The sequence below is a fragment of the Geotrypetes seraphini genome, chromosome 2 (genome assembly GCF_902459505.1).
Source record: "Geotrypetes seraphini chromosome 2, aGeoSer1.1, whole genome shotgun sequence".
Lineage (NCBI taxonomy): Eukaryota > Metazoa > Chordata > Amphibia > Gymnophiona > Dermophiidae > Geotrypetes > Geotrypetes seraphini.
Window position 1 is genome coordinate 363,260,369 of NC_047085.1, and position 26,319 is coordinate 363,286,687.

The 26,319-nt window shown below is 41.7% G+C and overlaps 1 protein-coding gene across 1 annotated transcript in view; it reads left to right on the forward strand.

Annotated features, from left to right (window-relative positions):
- Positions 1–26,319, forward strand: part of ITGA9 (integrin subunit alpha 9) — a 589,864-nt gene that overhangs the window by 51,689 nt on the left and 511,856 nt on the right. Inside the window, exon 4 of the mRNA XM_033930560.1 lies at positions 17,614–17,737. Within this exon, the coding sequence (XP_033786451.1) occupies positions 17,614–17,737 (124 nt within the window). The remainder of the gene's footprint in view (positions 1–17,613; positions 17,738–26,319) is intronic.

Here is a 26,319-nt window from a genome sequence, read left to right on the forward strand (position 1 = left end):
TAAAGTATTCAAAAATATATTCATTCATCCAATATGTGCAGATACGCTGACTGATTCAATATCATAAAACTGCTTGGTAGTTACCATTCAAATAATCATGTGTGAAGGCGCCATTATTGAAAACAGCATTCCAGGATAGCTAGTGTCCGATAAGCGGATGAATGTATCAAACACGTTTATTCATATAAAAAGCGGAATATGGCTAGAGAAAAAAATTATTTTCTGATCTTCTGACGAAGCCGTGCGAAACACATCCCGTTGAGATCTAGAATTATAGGTTGAACCCGCTATCTACAACTAAGTTATTAGTTTCCAGATTTTTGGATAAGTTAATGATTGAAAATAGAAGTCCTCTGGAGAGGTACCAGAGGACTGGAAATTGGCGAATGTCACACCTATCTTCAAGAAGGGATCGAGGGGTGACCCCGGGAACTACAGGCCGGTGAGCCTGACTTCAATTATAGGGAAGATGGTGGAAGCTATGATCAAGGCCGGCATTTGCAAGCATATCGAGAGAAATGGCCTACTGAGAACAAGCCAGCACGGATTCTGTAAGGGAAGGTCATGCTTAACGAACCTTCTATACTTCTTTGAGGGAATAAGCAGTCGGGTGGACAATGGGGAACCCGTAGACATCATTTACCTCGATTTTCAAAAGGCTTTCGACAAGGTGCCACATGAAAGGCTGCTTAGGAAGCTGTGGAACCACGGGGTGGGAGGGGATGTGCACAGATGGATCAAGCACTGGTTGTCGGGTAGACTGCAGAGGGTCGGAGTAAAGGGCCAATATTCTGACTGGCGGGGAGTCACGAGCGTTGTGCCACAGGGATCGGTGCTGGGGCCGTTACTCTTCAACATATTTATCAATGACCTGGAAAAGGAGACAAAGTGCGAGGTTATAAAATTTGCAGACGATACCAAACTGTGTGGCAGAGTTAGGTCCAGGGAGGAGTGTGAGGACCTGCAAAGGGACCTGGACAAACTGGAAGACTGGGCAAACAAATGGCAAATGCGCTTTAACGTGGAAAAATGCAAGGTCATGCATATAGGGAAAAAGAACCCGTTGTTCAACTACAAATTGGGGGGGGGCATTGTTGGGAGACAGCAGTCTTGAGAGAGACTTGGGTGTGCTGGTGGATGCATCACTGAAGCCATCTGCACAGTGCGCAGCAGCCTCGAAAAAAGCCAACAGGATGCTGGGCATCATAAAGAGGGGCATAACAACCAGGACGCGGGAAGTCATCATGCCATTGTATCGAGCGATGGTGCGTCCACATCTGGAATATTGCGTTCAATATTGGTCGCTGTACCTCAGGAAGGACATGGCAGTACTTGAGAGAGTCCAAAGGAGAGCAACGAAACTGGTAAGAGGGCTGGAACACTGCCCATACGCCGAGAGGTTGGATAGGCTGGGGCTCTTCTCTCTGGAAAAAAGGAGGCTCAGGGGAGATATGATAGAGACCTTCAAGATCATGAGGGGCATAGAGAGGGTGGATAGGGACAGATTCTTCAGGCTGAAAGGGACAACAGGTACGAGGGGGCATTCAGAGAAACTGAAGGGAGATAGGTTCAGAACAAATGCAAGGAAGTTTTTTTTCACCCAAAGGGTCGTGGACGCTTGGAATGTGCTACCGGAGGAAGTGATCGGGCAGAGTACGGTACAGGGATTCAAACAGGGATTGGACGGATTCTTGAGGGATAAAGGGATCGTGGGATACTGAGAGAGGTGCTGGGATGTAACACAGGTATAGAAAGCTAACCAGGTAATAAGTATAGAAACCCAACCAGGTCGTGCATGTGCAAGACCGGAGGGTTAGGACTTCGATGGGAAGATAGGACTCAATGGGAAACCAAGGTGGCAAAGGGGCCACTTCTGGTGATTCAGACAGGTCGTGACCTGTTTGGGCCGCCGCGGGAGCGGACTGCTGGGCAGGATGGACCTATGGTCTGACCCGGCGGAGGCACTGCTTATGTTCTTATGTTCTTAAGCACATATTTAACATTTATTCATGGAGGAAGTGGTCTGATCGATGATTATAAAAAGCCCTATGGAGTAGATTGGCTATATAATGAGTTTGGGCTGAAAACTCCTGAGGTCTCGCCACTCCTCACATATGATTATTTGAATGGTAGGGTCTGTCAGCATTACATTACGATGTATTGGCAGGTCCAGAGTGCAAGCAAAGGATTCTGGGATATTAATAAAATCTGACCCTGGGAATGTTAGTGCAGATAGACTGAATGGCTCCTGGCCATTCAGTCTAACAAGAGACATTAGAATGCCACTCAGTGACTTCTAACATACCAGTACTTGAGATTAACAAAGAACCCTTGGATAGTATTGAGGAGTATCCTGCACAGCCCTGGAATTTCAACAGTTGTGCTAAAGGCAGGTGCTTGAATGTTCTTAAAGACAGATGCTTAAAGAATGTTCTTAAAGATAGGTGCTTCTTGTCAATTGTGAGCCATTGTTTCAAACAGATACCAAATTATGACAGAAAAGATACTGGAAGTTACTATTTTTAGAACAATCTCAAACCTATAAATACAGGCTAAAACCCTCCCCCTCTCACTCACTCTCTCTCTGCCTCTGCCTCCTCTCTTCCCTCTTTAGCCCCTCCACACCTCCACATCTCATCTATTTAGACAATCCATTCATACAAACTATCTTTTCTCTCTCATTCTCCAAAAGAAGCAGTTCTGTAGCACATCTCTCTAAGCATTGTATCTTTGTAATATTAAGCTTATTTCTATACAAAATATACTTTTTATGTACCACCTGGCTCTTGTCTCAACTTACTTCCCACTGCCTCTGAGGCTGAACCCAGGACCCAAAAATAGAATAGAAAATACAAAAAACACAAAAGATTACAGGGTCCTTAGAAGAGAGAGACACCCTTGTTTATAAAGTAGAGGGTCAATCATCTGTTGCTGTAATAATTAAACTCATTCCTTAGAAACTTAATCTTAAATTAAGTGTTTATAGTATGTCAATAGAGAAGCTGTGAGACAGAGCACTGCATTAAATCTTGGAGGTGTGCCACATATTAATAATACCTTACTTATCCTAAGTGCTTGTGCTGTTTATCGTTTTATTTTGTCCTGTATTATGGGAACATCAGCAGCTACTTTTTTTTATTGTAGACAGTTTTGCTATCATACCTCAATTTTGCTATGTGAGCTCACTTAAAATATACTGCACATATACTATGTGCCAAGCTTCTCTTCCACACTGGAAAATGTCAAAACACTGTACAATTTTCTAGCAAGAATTACACGGGGTTAAGTTGACCTCTTTTTCATGAAGACTTAATGGATGTATGACTGGACTTAGTCTATATTTTTCTGTCTCTATGGTTTCTATGAAGGCAGATGAATTCACCAAGACTGACTGAATCTTCCTGCTTCTCTCTTCTTCAGAATCACAATTCTACTCAGTCATTGGCCAAAGATTCTTCCAGAATTCCTAAATTTTTCTTTGACACCTCTTTTGGGAATTGCTGTTCTGTCCATCCATCACCCCTTCAATGAAGAAATACTTTCTGGAGATATTCTAGAATCTACGCCTAAGCTGTGCATCATAGCTCTAGAACAAAGGATCCATCTTTCTTTGGAAAAATCATTGCGTTTATGCATTATTTGTATTTTAAGAGTTCTCTTGTTCCCTCTCCTTTCCTCTAAGGTAGTGGTTCTTAACCTAGCCATCAGGACACACTATGCTTACCGGGTTTTCAGCATATTTATATTCATTGTGAATATACTGAAAACCAACATGACTGGGTGCGTCCTGAAAATTAGATTCTTTAGTCTGATGTAGAATACAAACAGGCCAGGTTGGGTGGCCTAATTGATGCAGTCCTCACAACAAGACCTATAACAGGAGTACACTAGTTCAGTCCTTGTAGGTTGCAAACAGATCATGTTTTCAGAATATCCCTAATAAATATGCTTGAGCGAGGTCTCTATATAGGGGAAGCGATATGCATGTAGATCCATCTCGTGCTTATTCATTAGGGCTATCCTGAAAACTGGAGCTATTTGCAGGCATCAAGGACTGTGCTTCAAGCATAAAAGGGACGTTCTATTATTTTTTTAAATTGCACGTCGTGCATTATCATTTAGATGAATGAGCTAACCTGTTTTTGGTTAATGAGTTATAGAATGCTAACGCAGAACTAATGCAGAATTTAACTGGAGCGCACCAGCTGACAATGCTTCTACCCCATTTTCCACGTATGCCATGCCTCCTAACAGAAAAATTTGGCAAAACACATAAATACATGGCTTAACTTGTGGAAATAGCAAAATTATTGCAAAACCCTTTATGTGGGCACATTAGCCTATTTCTACATGTTAATCGCATGTTACATACTTATTGCCCTTTAGTACAAGGGTCCTTCTTTTAAGTCCTCTCATGCTGGCCTGTTTTCTATTTATATCATCTTGGAAATAGATTCTAAAAGTGAGCTCTAAGGGGGGAAATTATCAACTTGGCCTACTGTTAAGATGGGTTATTTTATGCAATGAAATGCTATTCTAAAATAGTATGATGTCTGGCAAATTAACCCATCTTTAATGGTAGCCCACATTGATAACATCCCCCTTAAATTTACATAGAATCGTTAAGGGGGAGTTGGAGATTTCAATTTATTTCCCCTAAAGGATTCAAGATTGTTTAGTGTATGAATGACTTCTAATATGGATACCAACACTGTATAGTAGGGATTTTTTTTTTCTTGCTGATTGTGCCTCTCCCTTTGCACTTTTTTAATCAATAAATTTTTATTAATTTTTTCAATAAACAATGATGACATCATTGACCAGAATACACAACTCTCTCCTTAATCACACAACAAACAATGTAGTCCCCCTTTCCACACCTTCCTTACTCATTCTCCCCTACCCTCCTATAGCCCCATCTCCCTTATACACACTTAAACCTTTTGTAGAGTACCCCGTTGTCTCTTCAGGCACTCTACCTTACACAGAAATATGACACACCCTCTTCTCCCAAGCTTCCACATTTAGCTTGGAACCGATGTTGTATTTTAACCCATTTTTTGCGGTACATCTCAAAAAGTAATTTTCTTCTATCAATAAGACACTCCATCTGAGTCAACAGGCACAATCAATCTTTCCAGTCCCTGAGTGTAGGGACCCAAACACTTTTCCAATAAAGGGTGATCAAGCAGTTCCCATATCGGCGGTTAGGGGAAGTCATGGGTTTGGTGGGGGTTTGGGGTGTCGGAGTGGGAGGTTCAGGGGGGTTTCATGGGTTTGGGGGGTAGCCTGCAGGCAGGAGGGAGTGGGCATCCCTCCTGCCTATCATGGTTCGGGGTACCCTGCCACACCCACTCAGCTGATTGCAGCAGGGATATTTCCCCTGATCAACTGAGCCGTCAGGACTCCCTAAAGCCATGACTTCGGGGAGCACTGTCGGCTCAGCTGATCGAGGATAATTTCCCCTTTCGCGATCAGCTGGCTGTTGCAGTCTGACTTTAGGATTCCGCTATAAGCCGTGGAATGCAAAAGTAGGCGTGGCCAACACAGGAAGTGACATTAGGCGAGCTAAAGTGGCTACCTAGCCGTGATTCACGGCATAGATAGCCGGTTGAAATGTAGGCTAGGGTTTTCTAGCCCTCCAGGGATTCAAGACAAAGTTAGACAAGTTCTTGCTGAACCAGAACGTATGCAAGTAGGGCTAGTCTCAGTTAGGGCCGCCACATGAGCGGACTGCTGGGTACAACGGACCACTGGTCTGACCCAGCAGCAGCAATTCTTATGTTCTTATGGTACATGATGCATCCTGCACTATACAGACACATATGAGAGACAGCCCCTGCCCCATAGAACTTACAACCTAGTGAACTGATTGTAGGAGGCCATAGAGACAAATCAAATATTTATGGGTTAAACTGATAACAATATTGGTCGCCGTACCTGAAGAAAGACATGGCGGTACTTGAGAGAGTCCAAAGGAGAGCAACAAAACTGGTAAGAGGGCTGGAACACTGCCCATACGCCGAGAGGTTGGACAGGCTGGGGCTCTTCTCTCTGGAAAAAAGGAGGCTCAGGGGTGATATGATAGAGACCTTCAAGATCATGAGGGGCATAGAGAGGGTGGATAGGGACAGATTCTTCAGGCTGAAGGGGACAACAGGTAAGAGGGGGCATTCGGAGAAACTGAAGGGAGATAGGTTTAAAACAAATGCAAGGAAGTTTTTCTTCACCCAAAGGGTCGTGGACACTTGGAATGCGCTACCGGAGGAAGTGATCAGGCAAAGTACGGTACAGGGATTCAAACAGAGACTGGACAGATTCCTGGGGGATAAAGGGATCGTGGGATACTGAGAAAGTATGGTGGGATACTGGGATACTGAGAAAATATAGAAACCCAACCAGGTCGTGCATGTGCAAGACCGGAGGGCTAGGACTTCGATGGGAAGATAGGACTCTTCAGGAAACCAAGGTGGCATGGGGGCCCCTTCTGGTGATTTAGACAGGTCATGACCTGTTTGGGCCGCCGCGGGAGCGGACTGCTGGGCGTGATGGACCTATGGTCTGACCCGGCGGAGGCACTGCTTATGTTCTTATGTTCTTAAGTAAACTAGGTGAACTTTGAGTTACAATTGAAAAAGGTTTGAGCCATATAACATATTTGTATATCTATATTGGATAGATGTCTATGTTTCTAGATAGATGAATTCATTGAGGAAGAGGGAGCTTTGACTGAGTGAGGCTTCTTAGGAGCCTTGTAAGAGGGTCCAGAGGGGTGGATGGGACTCTTACATTCTAGTTTAACACTATGGTCTGACATAAATTGACTTACCAGCATTTTAATCTAGCTTAATAGAGTTCTCTGCAATTTTAATCAGTCCACTTGGAAAGGAATGATTGGGTGGGAGTCACTTGAAGACAGGAATCATTTAAACTAAGTCTGTAAAGCTGGAAAAAAATGAAGATATCCCAGTCGTGGCTCAGAAGAAGTAAGTAGGTGGTTATAGATGGGATAACTTGAGTAAAGGGTAGGTTCAATTGAATAAAGTGACAAGGAAGGAAGCTTTTAAAAAGTCTGCCTGAAAAACAGCCAGTGGGTAGGTTGAGAACATTAACAGATGGAGGTTAATTGAAGACAGGGACCAATTTACTTAATGGATTCAGCAAGAACTTAAAAGGTTGCCTCAATAACAATCCATGTTCTGGAAATCAGAGAAAAGAGTTGGTGGGAGGACATAGTTTGTATAAATTAGTCCAACAAAGGCTGCCTCAGTATGAAGATCGCTGTTCTGAGGAGCAGCACTATTCCATAAATGGCGCATAAAGTTAGGCGTGGTTTATAGAGTAATGCTTATACCCGGGAGCTGTGCCTAACTTTTGGCACGTCTAGTTGCACCAGTGGAATCGTGGTGCAAATCATCGTGCCTAAAGATATCCATATTCTATAACTTGTGTAAACATGAGGAACTCCCTGATCTACCTTTGATCCTCACGTTTCTGTGCTATCTTTTTTTAGGGCTGCGCATAAAATCTAGGCGTGGATCCTGTGCTTAAATTTACACACATAAATTTAAATTAAATTAAATTAATTCTGATAATTGCTCGTTAAGAAGCCAATTATCAGTGCTAATTGTCTCGTTGTTCAATTAAATTGCATGTGCAAATTGGGTGCATGCCCAAATTTGAGCATGCAATTCAAAGCGCCATATATAAAATTTGAAAGTATACATTGGAAATGACCTGAGTGTTCTGGAGAATCCAATTCATGCTGTCTAATAGATATTAAGCAGCATGAGCTGCTTGTGTGTGTGTTTTTTTTTATTTTAATGGAGTTGTATAATCTTTAGCCCAGCTACGATTGATATATATTTTATAAAATTAATCTATACCCATATTTAGATGTGCCCTCATTTAGAATTGCTTGCAGAATAGAAATAATATTTTAATTCTTGGAAAGAGATTTAGATAACTCTTTCTAAATACTGTATATGGAGAGGGTTTCACATCAGAGGTCAGTGAATGATGTGTGAAAAGAGGATGATAATACATTTGTCCTTGCCATGACATTTTAATGTCCTGTTTTTACAAACATTTTATCATGCAAGGGAAGTGTGCATTGTACATCTTGGACATCTTTCAATGACTTTAAATATACATTCTCTATATTTCAGAATGGGTTATTCTGATTCATTACTTATGATATTCCTTTGTTACTTATGGTTTTCCTTACTCTTGCCTATGTGTTATAAAATTCTTCCACATACAATACAGGCTGGAAATGTACACCAGATAAATTTGCTTTCAGAATTTGCACAACTTTTTCCAGGAATCTGAGAGCTATTGCGTACAAAAGGAATTTACCACATATTAATTCTGATGCAGAACACATGGGAATTTTAAGTAATTTAAGATCAAACAATGCACTTTGCCTGGAATAGTAAGCTGAAAGGCCTCTCTGCGTGCATTTGGCTGTCAAACAGAATGGTATTTTACACACCCCTTTTTCTAATATATTCCCGACAATGACACAAAATTAAACACAAATGAATTTTCAGCAGTGGTGGTGACCACAAAATTTCATACACCAGCTGTGGTGTTTACATGGTACTATCTATATTCAGTGCTGCTATACAATATAGATTGCAGCACTGAACACACATATAACGCAGTCACCGCCACCACTACCCTTATCTGTTTATCTTATTAGATCAAAAATGTTAAAACATGATCCCACCAATAATAACTTTCAGGACGAAGACTCGAGCCCTCTCAACTCTACCTTCGCAAATTTCTCCATTCCTTCTGACAATGAATTAGAACGACTCATTCATTTCTTCAATCCCAAAGGGTCAAAAACTGATTCAGTTCCTCTGTTCATTTTTAAAAAAAATTCTTCCATAGTTTTGTTCCCTTTATCTCTAAATTTGTCATCCAAAGTCTAAATACATCTGCCATGCCTATGCTTGGAAACACTCTATCATTCACCCAATAATAAAAAATCATAAATTACCATTACAAGACTGTAATAATTTCCGTCCCATTGCTAACCTTCCATTTTTTTTCCAAATTGACAGAAAGAGTGGTCTACAATCAACTATCAAATTTCATGGAAAAAAACAGTATTTTACACCCCAATCAAACTGGCTTTCGACAGCATCATTCCACAGAACATTCCTAAAAAGGCCTGACCACCTCAATCATGTCTGTCATCCTAATCTCTTTGGATCTATCCGCAGCTTTTGATATCATCATCTTTTTGGCATTCCTCAAGGTTCAATACTCTCACCTTTGTTGTTTAACATCTACTTCTCTCCTCTCTTGATGCTTTGCCAATTGATAGGCTTTACATCTTTCGCATACGCAGATGATATCCAGCTCATTCATCCGATTGACCCTAATTTGAACAAAATTCAGGATATTAATGCAAAGCTAACGAACATCCATAATTGGCTCAGAGACAACATGCTTTCCCTTAGCATATCCAAGACCAACTGTCCCTTATTCCCATGGAAAGAAGGTATGCAAGTATCCACAGCTCTTATTATCGACAACTGCCCAATCGAAGAGGTTCATTCGACCAAAATTCTGGGTGTCATCATTGACAATAAATTAAATTATCATCACCAGATAAGCGCCGTGGTCAAAAATTGCTTTTACAAACTACAAATGATCCAATTTTTAGACAGCTTCTAGATCCATCTTCTCTCAATATTTTAGTTCATTCTCTAGTAATTTCAAAACTCAATTACTGCAACTCCTTGTACATTGGAATATATTTAAAAAAATAAAAAAATAAAAAATCAAACGGCTCCAACTAATCCAAAATACAGCTATTAAAATCATCACTAATCCTAAGAAATACGACCATGCTTCTCCGTTATTGAAAAATGCCCATTGGCTCCCTATCCGTCATAGAATCACTTTCAAAGTTGCATTACACATACATTTAAAGCACTTCAATCCAGAGAACTGTCCTTCATTGATAAGTTACTTATCCCTCATACCCCACTTAGAACACTCAGATCTTCTTCCCAAAACTTGCTTTTCATGCCAACTCTTAATACATTTGGCACTCGCCGGGACTCCTGTTTCGCCGTAACTGCTCCCCTTACTTGGAATGCTCCCCCTCCTTACATTAGAGAGGAAGCAAGCCTAGATAAATTTAAAGGAGCTTTTAAAGCTTTTTTATATAGAGACACCTTTGAACAATGATCTAATCTCCTACTCTCTCTCCATTCCGTGCGGATAATCAATAGTTTGAATAAAACTCCTATCCCCTCCCTTTTGTTCTATCCTTCTTTTTTTGTTTTCTCTCCTTTACTGTACCTTATTGTAGTTCACCCTTAGTCCTTTTGTGCTATGTTAGTCCATTCTGTCTTTGTATCTGACAATATGTTTTTTAGTTGGGTACCCCCTGATTTAAAATATTTTGTATAATCGCTTAGTATTATGATAGGCGATATATCAAATAACCATTAAGCTTGAAACTTAAGTCTGTTGTTCCCACAGGCCTAAAAGGACAATAATGTCAGCCAAAAAAAGGGGATGAAGACAGCAGCTTCATTAAGCAAGAACTGGAAACCTGTCATGGGCTGTTTTTCGGCAACTCTGCCTGCGTCAGGGGTTGTTCTTTTCAGATATGTATTGTAATCTGTGGGAGAACACTGTGTTTCCTTTAGTGAAATCCAACTATCATCCCAAATGGCAGAAGGTGAACCTTAATTGGTGACAATTTGTTGTCACCTGTGTAACTTCCCTTAGTTGCTATTCTATAAATTGCATGCTTTATTTCCAGAGCCATGATAAAATTTGCAGTTAGTGCATATTATCCCGGTATTAAATTTCAGAGATCTAATGAAAATTTACCCCAAGACAACTAAATATCACCATTACATGAATGGTTTTGGTTATTGTTCTGCCCTAACTTCACCCAGTTCAATTGATTTTCAGACTACTGGTATCCATGCAGGAGCTGAAAAATCTGTAGAGAAAGAAGTTTTTCTTTTTACTAGGTTCTGGTAAATATATTACTTTCCTCAAAACTGGTCAAAATATATTTTTGTAAAGGGATGGAAGCTTTATACTCATATACAAGATCTTGGTGGTCTGTGTTGTCCATGCAGCTCTTAATAGAATCATAGGGTACGATGCAATAGCATGCTAAGTGTTAAAACTGGAATGATTATGGATGTTATTCAATTAATTAAACAAATAAGACTGATTTGGGTTGGTGGTTCACAAAGAAACCTTGTGTGCTATTTGTGGCCTCTGGGGTCAGTAATATACTGGAGGGCCTGTATTCTTGGATTGAATTTGAGATTTCTTGGAACGTGTGTTTTTCCTTGTTCCGTTGAATTTGCTAAAGATGACACAGCTGGTGCTTGGATTTGAATATATTCTTAGGGGCTCTTTGTTTCTTAACAGTTTTGAAAACTGACCCTCGGTGTATAATCTCCAAATCTCAAAAGAAACAAGGCTAACCTTTCTCTACTGACTTTTGAATTAGCACTTCTATATTCACTTGAAATCTGCCAGTTCAGACTATACAAGGAGGATTCTGGTCTTAATTTTTTTTTGCTGTGATCATAATCTAAGCTTTTTATTTTTTATAATTAGGGCATTCTTTATTATCATCAACATGTGATCAACCTTGAAAATATATTTTAAGGAGCTTAAGTATTTAAGAGTAATGTTTTATGACCTCAAGTAAGTTATAGAATTGTCTGATGTTTACTCACTTAAAAATGTAAAAACAGAGAAGTCATTGTGGCTACATTTATGTGATATGTGTAGACATTCCTCTTTATGTGATATATGCATCGACCGGTGCTTCCCAATCTTTTTTGGTCTTTGAACCCATGATTATGGCCAATTGTGTGCAGGGCCGGATTAATCACTAGGCCAACTAGGCACGTGCCTAGGGCCCGAAACTGTGAGGGGTGCCCGGTGAAGGAGGGGACTCACCTTGCTATTTTTCAATGGCAACGGGCCCCCCATGCAGTAACGGCAACGTGCCCCCCCCCACGCAGTAACGGCAATGGTCCCCCCCCGACGCAGTAACGACAACGGACCGCCCGCCCTCAGCAACGGCAATGTGGCCGGATGTGTTACTGGAAGGTCCCGCGATGACTGCTTCTGCCGGTCCAGCCCCCACCAAAGTCACTTACTTGCTCTGGAAGAAGTGACGTCGGAGGGGGCTGGACCGGCAGAAGCAGTCATCGTGGGACTTTCCTGTAATACATTCAGCCGCGTTGGTGTTGCTGCGGGCAGGTAGGCCCGTTGCCGTTGCTGCGGGGGGGGCCTTGCCGCGGGGGAGGCCCGTTGCCGTTACTGCGGGGGGGGGGGCCTTTGCCGTTGCTGCAGAGGGGGGGGCATTGCCGCCGGGGGGCCCGTTGCCATTGCTGGGGGGGGGGGCGATGCTGTTGATGCGAGGGAGAGGCGTTGCCATGGAGGAGAGAGAAAGGAGGATGTAAGGGTGGTGAAGGGAGAGAAAGGGAGCAGGGTGGTATAGAAGGGTTGTGAGAAGGGTGGTGGAGGAAGAGAAAGGGAGCAGGGTGGTATGGAAGGGTGGTGGAAGGAGAGAAAGGGGCTGATGGAATTGGTGTGTAGGGGAACGGAAGAGATATAAGGGGAAGGATACTGGATGGAATTGGGTTGTAGGGAGAGAAAGGGGGCAGATGCTGATGGAAGTGGGAGGAAGGGAGAGAAGAGAGTGAAATGCCCGACCATGGGGATGTGGGAGAGGGAAGGAGAGGAGAGAGATGCCAGACCATTGGAGAAGGGAGAGAAGATGATGGATGCCACACCAATGGGGGGGAGGGAAGAAGAGATGGAAGGGAGAGGCAGACAATTTCTGGAAGAGGCACAGAAGGACAGAAGATGAAAAGAAGAGAGTGACAAGAAGATGAAGAGAGCAGAAACCAGAGAAGACAAAGGTAGAAAAAAAAAATTCTGTTTATTTATCTTTTTGCTTTAGGGGACATCACTATTGCTTTAGGGCAGTGATTCCCAACCCTGTCCTGGAGGAACACCAGGCCAATCGGGTTTTCAGGCTAGCCCTAATGAATATGCATGAGAGAGATTTGCATATGATGGAAGTGATAGGCATGCAAATTTGCTTCATGCATATTCATTAGGGCTAGCCTGAAAACCCAATTGGCCTGGTGTTCCTCCAGGACAGGGTTGGGAACCACTGCTTTAGGGGACATTGCTGTTTCTGTGGTGTTGCATTGTATGCAGAGTCCAGCTTCTTGGTGGTTTTATTTAACCTTTGTCTACGTATTTATATTTTATTCACCCTTTTACAAAACTGTAGAGCATTTTTTTGTGCTGGCTGTGGTTAAAAACCATACTACAGTTTTGTAAAAGGGGAAGAGGTTAGTTTGTGATTACATATTCCATACTAGGCAAAGGTGTTTTCTGTGTTCTGTTTGTATGAAAGACATGTTTTTTTTGTTAGAGTTGACTAGCCTTGTTTGGTGAAATGCATTAGGCATGGTTCTTGAATTAACCTGATTTGAATCTCCTTATTTTTCTGCCAATCTTCTTTTGTTCCATGTTGGATTCTTTGGTGGACTGCTTGCCTTGTTTCGTTGCATGTTAACATACATGGAATGGAACGTGCTAGAGGAGTTTCAGATTTGATTGTTTAAACATAGTAACATAGTAGATGACGGCAGATGAAGACCCGAATGGTCCATCTAGTCTGCCTAACCTGATTCAATTTAATTTTTTTTCTTTTTAGCTATTTCTGGGCAAGAATCCAAAGCTTTACCCGGTACTGTGCTTGGGTTCCACCTGCTGAAATCTCCGTCAAAACCTACTGCAGCCCATCTACACCCTCTCAGCCATTGAAGCCCTCTCTAGCCCATCCTCCCCCAAACTGCCATATACAGACCGTGCAAGTCTGCCCAGTACTGACCTTAGTTCAATATTTAATATTATTTTCTGATTCTAGATCCTCTGTGTTCATCCCACGCTTCTTTGAACATATGAGTTACAGTTGGTTGATGTAGATTGAGGCAGTTGAGAGGCGTTTTATAAATTGGTTATTAATATAGATATATTTCAGATAGTATTACTGCTGTACAAATATTTGAACACTTTTATATATGCATAGAAAGGGTTCAGAGTTAAAGTCCTGGGTAAGTAGGTGGGAAGGAAGGGAGATTTGTTCAGAGATGTTTGGAGGTTGCATAGAAGAAAAACTGTGCACTGGTATGCTAATCTTTGTTTTGAATTAAAAAAAAAAAAGAAATACAAGGGGAAATAAAGAAGTAAATAAGAAAACAGATAAATGGGGGCGGGACAGGGGCGGGGCATGGGCGGGGTAGGGGCAGGGCAGGGCCAGGGGGGCCCAGCATACTTTGGTGCCTAGGGGCCCTCAAAGAATCAATCATGCCCTTATTGTGTGACCTGCTTTAGGTGCAGAATAATGATGCACCTATGGAGAGTCCCCCCCCCCTTTCAGGTTGTGACCCCAAAGGTAGGTTCTGTGACCCTCATTTCGGGTCCTGACCTACAATTTGGGACGCTCTGGCATAGTCATTCCCTTAAATTTGCATTAAAAGTTTAAGCTCGTTAGAAGAAATTATGTATTACATTTTGCTCTTAGTTTCAAGTTTTTGTTTTGATTGCATTTTCTTAATTTTCCACCAATAGTTAATCTTGGATCTATGTGGACTTGAGTAAATTGAGTTTAAATGTAAAATGTCTTATATTTGATGGCTATAGCCAATGTATTTTCTTTTTGAGTATGACCTAAGCTCAATTTCTTTCTGTACAAGTTTGTATGCTTGATAAGTAATATGAAATTTATAAATAAATTAAAAAAAATAAAAATAAAAATTTGCATATAACTTTAAAGGGTTTTATCAAGGCTACCACTCCCTATCTGGCTTTAGGCACTCCGACCAGACGCCTTGATAAAACCCTTTAAAATTATATGGGTGAAACATGTTGGTGATTCTACCCCATATGAAGTACCTCCACACAGCTAAGTACTTTTAGTACATATTTATTCAAATAAGTTAAAGCTAAAAGGAAAATGCAAATTTAAGGGAGACGATCCAATGACGATTTGGAGCATAAAGCCAAGCACTGTGAAAGATATTTTGAGTGCCTGGTGGCCCTGCTGAGGATCGTGAAGACAGATATTTAACACATGAGGTGCAATATGAATATGTGATTACTTCCACTATTCTGAAAGTCTAGTTTATAATATAGAACAATACTTGGAATATACAGTACATAGCCAGCCTGGTTTTCAGGATATCCCAAGTGAATATGCATGAGCTTAATTTGCACCCACTGCCTTCAGAGCTTCTAAGTTACTCAGTTCCAGGAGGGAGATTTAAGAACAGTTCTGGATTTCTGACCACCTCATAGTGATGCAGTGATACAGTGCTTATCTGAAAGGATAAAATCAGAGAGTACAAATCCCATACTGCTTTGGGTTGTAGGTCTCTCCTGGAACTGGGTAACTTGGCAGCTCTGTGCCTTCATTATATGCACATCTGTCCAAGAGCAGGTCTATATATGCTCTCACTTTCTTCGGACTTGCTATTCCCTCCAAGCTGTATAGGAGTCCTCCATCTATAGTCCTGCCAGTGTGGTGCTATTTCACTATCACATTTTCAATAGTGAGGGATAGCAAGATCTGCAGGACTCCAAGGCACCTGCCTGTCTCTTGAGATTGAAAATACAATATTGAAGACCCCCCCCCCCCCAGCAGCAAAGCAGTTGGAGGATTCCTGCTCAGTCTTAGAAGGAACATGCCCAGGGTAATTTTATAAAGGCATATAGGGGCATTTGTTTCCATTATAAATAGGTGCAACAGATGTAATGTGCCCTGACAACCTGGGGTCCCCATTGTGAAATGACCCACAGCAAAAAGAACAAAATAAGGTCAAAAAGATGACTGCTCTCCTGGGTTCAGTATACGGTTACCAGATTTTACTTCTGTAAAATCTGGACCCATGGCCCTGCCCCCAGTTCCACCCAAGCCCCGCCCCCCTCAACCTGCTCTCGTCCTCGGGACCACATGATGTCCCTGCGTTGCAGCCGCGCATGCACAGATGCCCTCCTGACGCGGTCTCGAGGTGGAAGCTTTTTAAAACCCGGACAAAGTGCCGGGTTTTGAAAAGCCTTCTGGACATCTGGAAAAGCCTTCTGGACGCCCGGACATGTCCTCTAAAAAGAGGTCTTGTCTGGGTAAATCCAGACGTCTGGTAACCTTAGTTCAGTATCCAATAAATGAAGTTTATTACATCATCTTATGTAATTCCATATTATATACAACTGGTTATTTATTTAGATTTTAATAGGCCACCATCAGTGTTTGTATTTGGTATTTATTATTTTTAAATCTCTTTTGTAGATTTTAGTTTGTTAACCCCCCCAAAGAAGGTTGGGTCTTATAGATCTATATAAGATGATGCAATAAACTTGTCCCCTCTTTTGTTAAGCTGCACTAGAGGTTTTTATAGAGCGGGCCGACAAGGTAAATGCTCATAGGAATTCTATGAGCGTCAGAGCATTTATTGCGCCAGCCCGTGTTAAAAAACCCTAGCGCAACTTGATTAAGGGTGTGTGTGTGTGTTAATTTGTTGGATACTGAATCCAGGAGATAAATCATCAAAAATGACCCTTCTTTGTTCTTTTCGTTGTGGTGAATAATGTGATTGTTCTGTTGTTGCTTTTGGCTGTGAAATTACGCTCTACTTGTAAAAGATGCACAGTATACATTTTGGGCTCCTTTTACAAAGGTGCGCTAGCGTTTTTAACGCATGCACAAGATTAGCGCGTACTATAGTGTGCGCTAGCCGAAAAATTACCGCCTGCTTAAAAGGAGGCGGTAGCGGCTAGCGCGCAGAACAATTTAGCGCACGCTATTCCGCGTGTTAAGGCCCTAACGCACCTTTGTAAAAGGAGCCCTTTGTTTCATTGGGCGCTTGATGATTTGTTGTGGTTTTTTTGTGATGTGGTCATTGTTGCTGTGTTGTAGTGGTTGTAATGTTTTTGCTACCGTATTATTTCGGTTTGTATTTCTGTGGTCTATATTTGATGTTTATATTTTATTCTTCATAATATATTGTTTTAGCTTGTAACTTGCCTTGAGTGCTGGGGATTATAGGAATATGATCAAATATACGGTATAAATTGAATAAATAAACTGCAATCAAACCTGTTCCATTATTTAATAACCAATCTATGGATGCTGTAAATACATCTAGTATAATAAGGCCACTTGCCTATTCTTTAGGGCAGGGGTAGGGAACTCCGGTCCTTGAGAGCCGTATTCCAGTCGGCTTTTCAGGATTTCCTCAATGAATATGCATTGAAAGCAGTGCATGCAAATAGATCTCATGCATATTCATTGGGGAAATCCTGAAAGCCGACTGGAATACGGCTCTCGAGGACCGGAGTTCCCTACCCCTGCTTTAGGGGATTCTGTATATTTACTCTAACTTTTAGATACCATGTTGCTCTTTACTTTGTCTTGAGTCTCTGATCCATCTTTTGCAATGCTCTGTAGTGGAGAGCATGTCAGCCGAGGTGCGTTCGTTTCTTCACTGTGATGCTGAGAGTAATGCTTTCCTGTGCTGCCGTTTGTAGGCCTGTGCACATCGCTGGAAAAATATCTACTATGAGACAGAGTACATCCTCCCCCACGGTTTCTGTGCCATCATCCCACCCACTCTGCAGTCCAACGACCGAAAGCTAATACCTTGCTATGAAGGTAAGAGAAAGACAGCAATAAATATTTCATTTTCATACCCCCTAATGTCTTTTTCTTGACAACTTGCTGGGGCAGGATTTCCTTATGTTTCCCTAGCGCTCTGTCGAGGGACTTCCTATATAGACACATGCAGTTGGTCTTCATCAGCAAACCTCTCACTGCGTAATGGCTGTTTCAGTGGGGAGAAGAGCAGTATTCTCATCCAGTACAATGCTTCTTTGTATGTGGGAGTGAAGTCTACTCATTCTAGGTTGCAACATGATGTTTACTTGATTTCTGATGTTTATGATTTACAGTTTATGATTTTGCTTTTAAAAATAAAGGACCCTTTTTTAAGGGCGCTAAGGGGTCCTTTTATTAAGGTGTGCTAACCGATTTAGAGCGCGCTAAATGCTAAGGCGCACATAGAATATAATGGATGCCTTAGCATTTAGCGGGTGCTAAATCGGTTATCGCACCTTAATATAAAGACCCCCAAGTCTTTAACGCATGGTTAGGGCACACTATCAGGCTGTTGCAAAAATCCTTTAATCTAATCTAATCTAATCCTTAGGTTTGTATACCGCATCATCTCCACGTTCGTAGAGCTCGACGCGGTTTACAGTAGGAGAAATAGGAAGGAACTACAACAGAGGGTTAGAGGTAGAAGTGTGAAGAAAATTTAGAGGACTTGGGATGCCAAGATAGAAGAGTTTCCTTGATTCCTTTAAAGCTTTTTGCGGCATTTTGCCTGTTTGCGTGACTAACTCACATGTTGTGGATTTTTAAAATATATATTTAGCAGGGGAGCATGTCATGGGCAAAGAGTGTACATTCCTGCGTTACCCAGCTAGCATGTTATAATTAGTGCACTAGCTGGATAATGCAGAGTTAGCACAGGAACACCAGGTTCTGCACACTAATGGGAACACTAGCACATGACCTGCCAAACCCCTCCCCCCAAAAAAAACAAAACAGATGCCCTACAAAGTGCTGCATTAAATCTGGGCTTACCACATGGCAAAATCCCTCTTTACTATGCATTAAGCCTAGATTTTACTGCAGTTTGGTAAAAGAGCCTCAAAGGTTGCTGTGTACTTTTTCCTTTCTTTCTGCTATACATTGCCTGCTGCCAGTCCTTTCTTTTTTTTTCTTAATGTAAGAGAGTGAGTTTGTCAGGAAGAAGAGGGCTTATCAGTAACGTAGGGCGGGGGGTGGGGTAGACTGCCCTAGGCGCCTTCTTAGCAGGGATCCTGACACTTCTCATTTTCGCCCACCCACCTACATCTTCAAATTTTCGCCAGCAGTTGGCAGCATTTCATATCTGCTGCTCGCACCAGCCTCAGCTCTCCTCCTGACATCACTTCCTGTTTGAATCCTTCTGTAAAGGTTCTTTGAGATTAAACTATTAGGCTTTGATTTTAAATAGAATGATGAGAAAGTTTTTTTTTCCCTCCTGATTCCCTCTATTATTGCATATATGTTGCATTGAATAGTTTTTTGACGAAAGGAACCTGAATAAACACAATACAGTTTTTAAATTATTATTTTCATTTATTTAAGGAACAAAATTATCCAATATCCTTATCAGTTATGTGAGAAAGTAACTGGTTGCAGCAATAATTGCAACCAAACACTTCCTATAATCTGATATCAGTCTTTCACATCACTGTTCAGGAATCTTAGCCTATGTTTTATAGAATGGCTCTAATTAAGCCACATTGATGTTTTTCTGTGCATGAACTGCTTGTTTCAGGACCTCTATTGGATTCAAGTCAGGACTTTGACTAGGCCAATCCAAAATTGAGGAGAAACTTTAGTTTCTCTTTCGTCAAAGACAGATGACCAGACATTCTCCTTAAGAATTTTCTAGTACAATGTACAATTCATGGTTTCTTCAGTAATGACAAATTTTCCAGTTCCTAAAACAGCAATGCATCCCCCACACCATACTACTACACCGTGTATTTGCCTACTGGTATGATGGTTCTAAGTGTGGGGCGCTTTACACTAGACATAGTGAGACCTGGGTTGTTCAGAGAATTTCACTTTTGACTCGTCTGTCCATAGAACATTATTCCAAAAGGCTTGGGGATCATTGTAAATGTGAAATGAGCATTGATGTTACTCTTGGATAGCACTAGTTTCTACCTTGCCACGATTGCATGAATCTCATTTTTGCCCAGTCTTTCTTTTATTGTGGAGTCATGAACACTGACTTAGCTGAGGCTAGAGAGGTCTGCAGTTCTTTGGATGTTCTGGGATGTTTTGTGACTTCCTGGAAGAACTGTTGCTATGACCCTGGAGTAATTTTGACAGGTTGGCTACTCCTGGAAATATTCACCACTGTTCCAAGTCTTTTCTGTTTAGAGATAATGGCTCTCATTATGGTTCAGTGGAGTCCCAGAACTTTAGAAATGACTTTATAACCCTTACCGGATTGATATATTTCAACAATTATTTTTCTCATCGCTTGTGGAATTTCCTGATTGAGGTTTAGCGTTTTTGTAAAACATTTGTATTGAATACACTCACTCATGGCAAGGTTCAGTATGTAGTGAGGTCTAGATTCAATAGGTCTGGCTGTGTTCAATCAGCTAAATCTAATTATTAATTTTGTCATTTGGTTGCTTGCGTAAGTAGGGGGCAGTTACTTTTGCACATGAGTGTTGAATAAATTCGGAGCTCTTTTACTAATGCAGCAAAAATGGAATTCGGCCAGGACACATTTAGGCATGCTGTGGTAACTTTGCAATCTGTGTGTGCTAAAATATTTTTCTTATTTATTTTTTGGGGGCGATGTGTCTGAGGTGGGGAGTGGATATTCGTGCACAGTGTACCAACTAGGTAGCGCATCGACATTAGTGCATGCTAACTAGTCAATGCATGGTTAACACAGGAGCCCATAATGCCCGAAGACTGGAGGGTGGCCAATGTAATACCAATTTTTAGAAAAGGGTTCCAGGGAGTATCCGGGAAATTACAGTCTGCTAAGCCTGACTTCAGTGCCGGGCCAGATAGTGGGAACTATTATAAAGAATAAAATTATGGAACACGTAGACAAGCATTGTTTAATGGGACAGAGTTAGCAAGGGTTCAGCGAAGGGAAGTCCTGCCTCACTAATTTGCTTTATTTCTTTGAAGGTGTGAATAAACATGTGGATAAAGGTTAGTTGGTTGATATACACTTCTCCCTCCATATTCACGGTGGATGCGGGCGGAACATAGCCGCGAATATGGAAAAACTGTGAATAACTTTTTATATGTTATTCGCGGTTTTTTGTAACAGCCAGCATTTTTATTATTCAAACTGCGAATAACTACATCTGAAGGGCCGGCAGAGAAGCCAAACCATCCCTATCAGGAATCACTCACCATGCAAACTGCCCCAGCTTGTCCAGGAAAGCACGCACCGAAACTCCGAGCTCCCCGAACCTCTGGTCCCCATAGAAAAGGAGGCAGCGGAGGATCAGGAGTTCAGTGTGGCTCATCCTGGCCCTGGCTTCTGCACTGGCACTCATCGGCCTACAGCCAGGGCCAAGGGGAGTCCATCCCAGAGACTGCCTTGTGCTTCTAAGCCCCGCCCACAAACACTGACGAGCACCTTTCTGTTCTGAGAGCTCTCCTAGCCTGCCCATAGTCTCCGCCCTGCATTTCCAGTCCCGCCCACAGGCACAGCCCTGCGCCGCCAGGCCATTTCTCCAAGACCCATGAGCTACAAATCCTATATCGCTGATAGAGCTGTGGAGCAGGCGAAACCAGAAGAGCGGCTTCGGCGTGCTTCTTTTGTAATTTCCAGTTTTGTTAATTTCCTTGCGCTAATCTGTCTTGTCAAACAAAAGGGGAGGTGGAGGGAAAATTAAATGTGCACGTACAATATGAAAAATCATGAATAAGCAAAACTGCGAGTGCTGAAACTGCGAATATGGAGGGAGAAGTGTAGTGTGTCTAGATTTTCAGAAAGCGTTTCACAAAGTTCTTCCTGAGAGATTCCTGAGAAAATAAAAAAAGTCATGAGATAGGAGGCAATGTTCTGTTGTGGATTAGGAATTGGTTATTGGACAGAAAACAGAAGGTAGGGTTAAATGGCCATTTTACTTAATAGAGGAGGGTGAATAAAATAACGTAACATGACATAAAATTTTATTTAGATACCGCTATTCACCTGTTAGTTCGATGTGGTGAATAGTATTATCTAAAGGGTGACCAAAAGTAGCACATCGTACAAGAACAGTGGTCTAAGGGCTGGGCATAATCGGAGAAGTATACGGAAATATAAATCGGTGTTCTATCAATAACTTATTGTACAAATGGGTTTTTAGGTTATGTCTGAGGTGGAGGACAACATAATGGGAAGTAGCTCCCAGTTTAGATGGGCTGCCTGGAAGGATAACAGTTTTTATGTTTTTTTGTGACCTTCCTTGCAGGGAGGGGAAGGAAAAGGTAGAGGTGGGGGTAGCAAATTCAAACACCTCCATCATGTAGCACGGTAGAAAGCTGTGGAGGGCCTTGTATATGAAGTAGTCAAATTTGAAGAGAGGGCAGGCCTCGATGGGTAGCCAGTGAAGTTGTTTATAACAGGGTGTGACATGGTTTGATTTCTTCAGGCCGAAGATGAGACATACAGCTGAGTGTTGAATCATTCAGTCTGTGGTAATGCTTTTGAGGCATGAGAGATGTACCGTGTTACAGTAGTCCTGGATGCTAAGGATCAGAGATTGAGAGAGGATCCAGAAGGGGAGAGGATCAAAATAGATTATAGTTTCCAAACAGTGGCAAAGCCTTTGGGGGTCTATAATAAAAAAGCATAAACGTCCAAAAAGCATCCTAAATTGAACGTCCTAATTGCCAGGAAGTCCAAGTGCCGATAATCAAAATAGTCTTTTTTGTCCATGTAGCAAGGTATTCCAGCTTCTGCGCATTCAGAGCACGAGATGGGCGTGGTAGAGGTGTGGTATGGGCATGCTTTGGGCAGGGTCAAGGGCGGGTTAGACATGTACATCTTGCAGCAATAATCAAACATTTTGCAAGATATCCCGAATGGAACTTATAGGTTTGGAACTAGATCTGTTTAGAAGGGTCTTAGTTCCATAGAGCTGCCCAAACTGACCAGATGACTACTGCATGCATCAAGATAAGACACCCCCACACACCCCCATTGCTCACTGACCCCCTTCCACCACACTAAAATGAGAACAAAAAGGTACATACCTGTCTCTAAAACAGCAGCATCTGGTATGGGGAAGCCTAGCACACAAGTGTCTTAAGTATCCTGGTGGGTGGGCTAGTGAGCCATAGAGAGGAGGACCCAGTCCCATAAGCCACTCTAACCACTGCATTTATGGTGAAAAATGTGCACCCACCAAACCCCCCAAAACCCTACTCTACTGCCATATAGGTGCCACCTGCAGCCATAAGGGCTATTGGGGTTGTACACAGATGGATATAGTGGGGTTTGGGGGTATTTTGATGGGCTCACCATAACTTATAAGGGAGTTCTGGTGAGATGTTTATCTGGCACCCTTTATGTGAAGTTCACAGCAGTGCTCGCAATCTTGGGGTAATCTTTGGCTCATCTCTCTCCTTCTCTTCACATATCCAACAGACTGCTAAAACCTGTTGTTTCTTTCTCTCCAATATTGCTGAAATCAGACTCTTCCTTTCTGAGCACACTGCCAAGACCCTCATCTACACCCTCATCACCTCTTACCTAGACTACTGCAACCTGCTTCTCACTGGCCTTCTACTAAACCCTCTCTCTCCCATTCAGTCTGTTCAGAACTCTCCTGCATGCCTCATCTTCCGTCAATGTCGCTATGCTCTCCTCAAGTCATTTAATTGTCTCCCTATCCATTTCCGTATACAGCTCAAATTCCTCTTACTGACCTTCAAGTGTATTCACTCGCAGCTCCTCAGTATCTCTCCTCTTCCCCCCCCCCCCCCCCCCCGGGCACTCCGCTCATCAGATAACATTCTCTTATCTGTACCCTTTTCCTCTGCAGCTGACTCCAGACTCTGTCCCTTCTACCTTACTACACCATATGCCTGGCACAAGCTGCCTGACTCAATACGTCAGACTCCAACTCTAGCAGTATTGAAATCCAGACTCAAAGTCCACTTCTTTGAAGATGCTTTCAATTCTAAACTCCAGTCCATAATATCTGTCTTATCATTCCCTCTGTAATTCTCCCCTCTGAGCACAGTATATTACATAAGAACATCCTGAGTGGTGTGGAACGGGTAAAAGTGAATCAATTTTTTTACTCTTTCAAAAGCTACAAAGACTAAGGACACTTAATGAAGTCATATGGCAATACATTTAAATAGAGGGAAAAAGGTTTTTCGCTCAAAGAATAGTTAAGCTCTGGAAATCGCTGTCAGAAGATATGGCAATAGTGGTTAGCATTTCTGGGTTTAAAAAAGTTTTGGACAAGTTCCTGGAGAACAAGTAAATAGTCTGCTATTGAGACAGATATGGGGGAAGCCATTGCTTGTCCTGGGACTGGTAGCATGGTTTGGACAAGTTCCCAGAGGAAAAGTCCATAGTCGGTTATTGAGAAAGACATGGGGGAAGCCATTGCTTACCCTTGAATGGTAGCATGGAATGTTGCTACTCCTTGGGTTTTAGCCAGGTACTAGGGACCTGGATTGGCCACCGTGAGAACGGGCTACTGGGCTAGATGGACCATTGGTCTTCCTCAGTTTGGCTATTCTTTTATTTTTAGGTTCTTTCTGCTTCTGTAAGTGCTCTCGTGCTAATTTTTAAATAGCTGCATGCTAATAGCAATATTAGTGTATAGCCATTAATGCAAAAAAATGCTGCAGTTTAAATGGCCCTAACATACAGTAAAGGGGCACGCTATGACCAATTTATTTATTTACCACAGCTTGTAAATGAGCCCATTTGTTTCCTAAAGAAATTAATTAACATTTCAAAACTGTGTTCTGTATTTTCTCGGGTTCCTTTTATCTAATATTACATTTTGTTTAAAGGTCATAAACAATTCAGTGTGACCTACTGTACAGTATATGCAGTGATAGGAGAAATCAGGAGGGGGGAGAAACTTTTGCTTCATTGTATGATTAGTATCTGTTCCAAATCTAAGTTCCTGGTGCGTTACAAATTTGGGTAGGGTTACCAGATTTCCTCTTTAATTTGTCAATTAAGTTACATGCATAATTATAATGTGCACAATCTGCATGCTAAGTGTAAAATTGTGCATGCAAGATTATAGAAAGAGGGGGGCTAGAGGTGAATGAGGCCCATTCATTTACCCCCTCTTTTATGAATGCATCGCGCGGATTTAAACGCCGGCAGCGGCGGTAACTGATCCGACACTCATAGGAATTCTATGAGCGTTGGAGCAGTTACCACCGCTGCCGGCGCTAAAACCCGTGCTATGCGTCCGTAAAAGAAGGGGGTTAATCTCTTCGCAATGGCCTTGTCTTCTAAATCCATACAAACAAAGAAAAATGAAGGCAGATAAAGACCGTATGGCCTATGTAATCTGTCCATCCATGGATTGATGTGGAAGTGTGATAATGGACATGCTTGAATAAGCTTTCAACTTACTTCCCACGGAGCAATTTTGTTCCTGCTTTCTAACCCCAGGACTACGTTTAAACAGCAATGTGTTCAGATAAGTGACTTTAATGAAAATATTAATGAAAATACTTTAAAAATATTTATAAAAATTGATTTGTGAGACTCTGAATTTGCTAGAGAGCTTTGAGGAGTTTTTTGACTGAGGATGTGTCTGCTGGTCTCAAACTTTGTCTGAAACCAGCTTGTCTAAGTGGGAAGCATTTTAGAGCCCCTATTGGACACTGAGGTATTTTCTCCTTTTTTGCTATAAGTCTGATGCGTAGCCCTGTGTTTTGGAGGGTGTTTTTGTGAATTTTGAATCTGTCCATCCATGCCATCTATTATCTATTCCTCTCCCTTAGAAATCCAATGTACTTATCCCAAGCTTTCTTGAATTCAGATACAATTTTTGCCTCTACCACCTGCTCTGGGAAGTAGTTCCACGCATTCACTACTCTTTCCATGAAAATGTATTTTCTGAGGTTTCTTTAGAGTGTTCCCGTTCACCTTCATCCTATGCCGCCTCATTACAGAGTTTCTTTTTTTATTGAAAGACACATGCCTCATTTGCCTTTATGCCACATAGGTATTTAAACATCTCTCGAGAAAAAAAAAACAGAGTAATAACTAAATCAAAAAAATTCAGAAGTAAGATATATTACTCGCCAGAGGTGGGTTAAACACTCCTGATAAGCATTTCACATAAAAGGTGGAGAAAAAGCCTCAAAATTCAAATTAACAGCAGTCCACAATCAAAACTCGATAAACATTCAATACTGCTTCATTTCTTATCATAGGCAAAAAACTCCACCACCACTGAAATGAATTTATCAAAGGGTTAAAAAACCCATCACTGTGCACAGGAAAAGAAAAAACAAAACAGTTTACTTAGCTTTGGAAACATGGTCGAGAACACGCCATAGATGAAAACGTCTGGCCAGAGAGAATATTGGTGGCGCTCACTAGACGAACCTTTCACAAACCATGTCCTCTTTTAGATTCCAACAAGTCCTTGTTT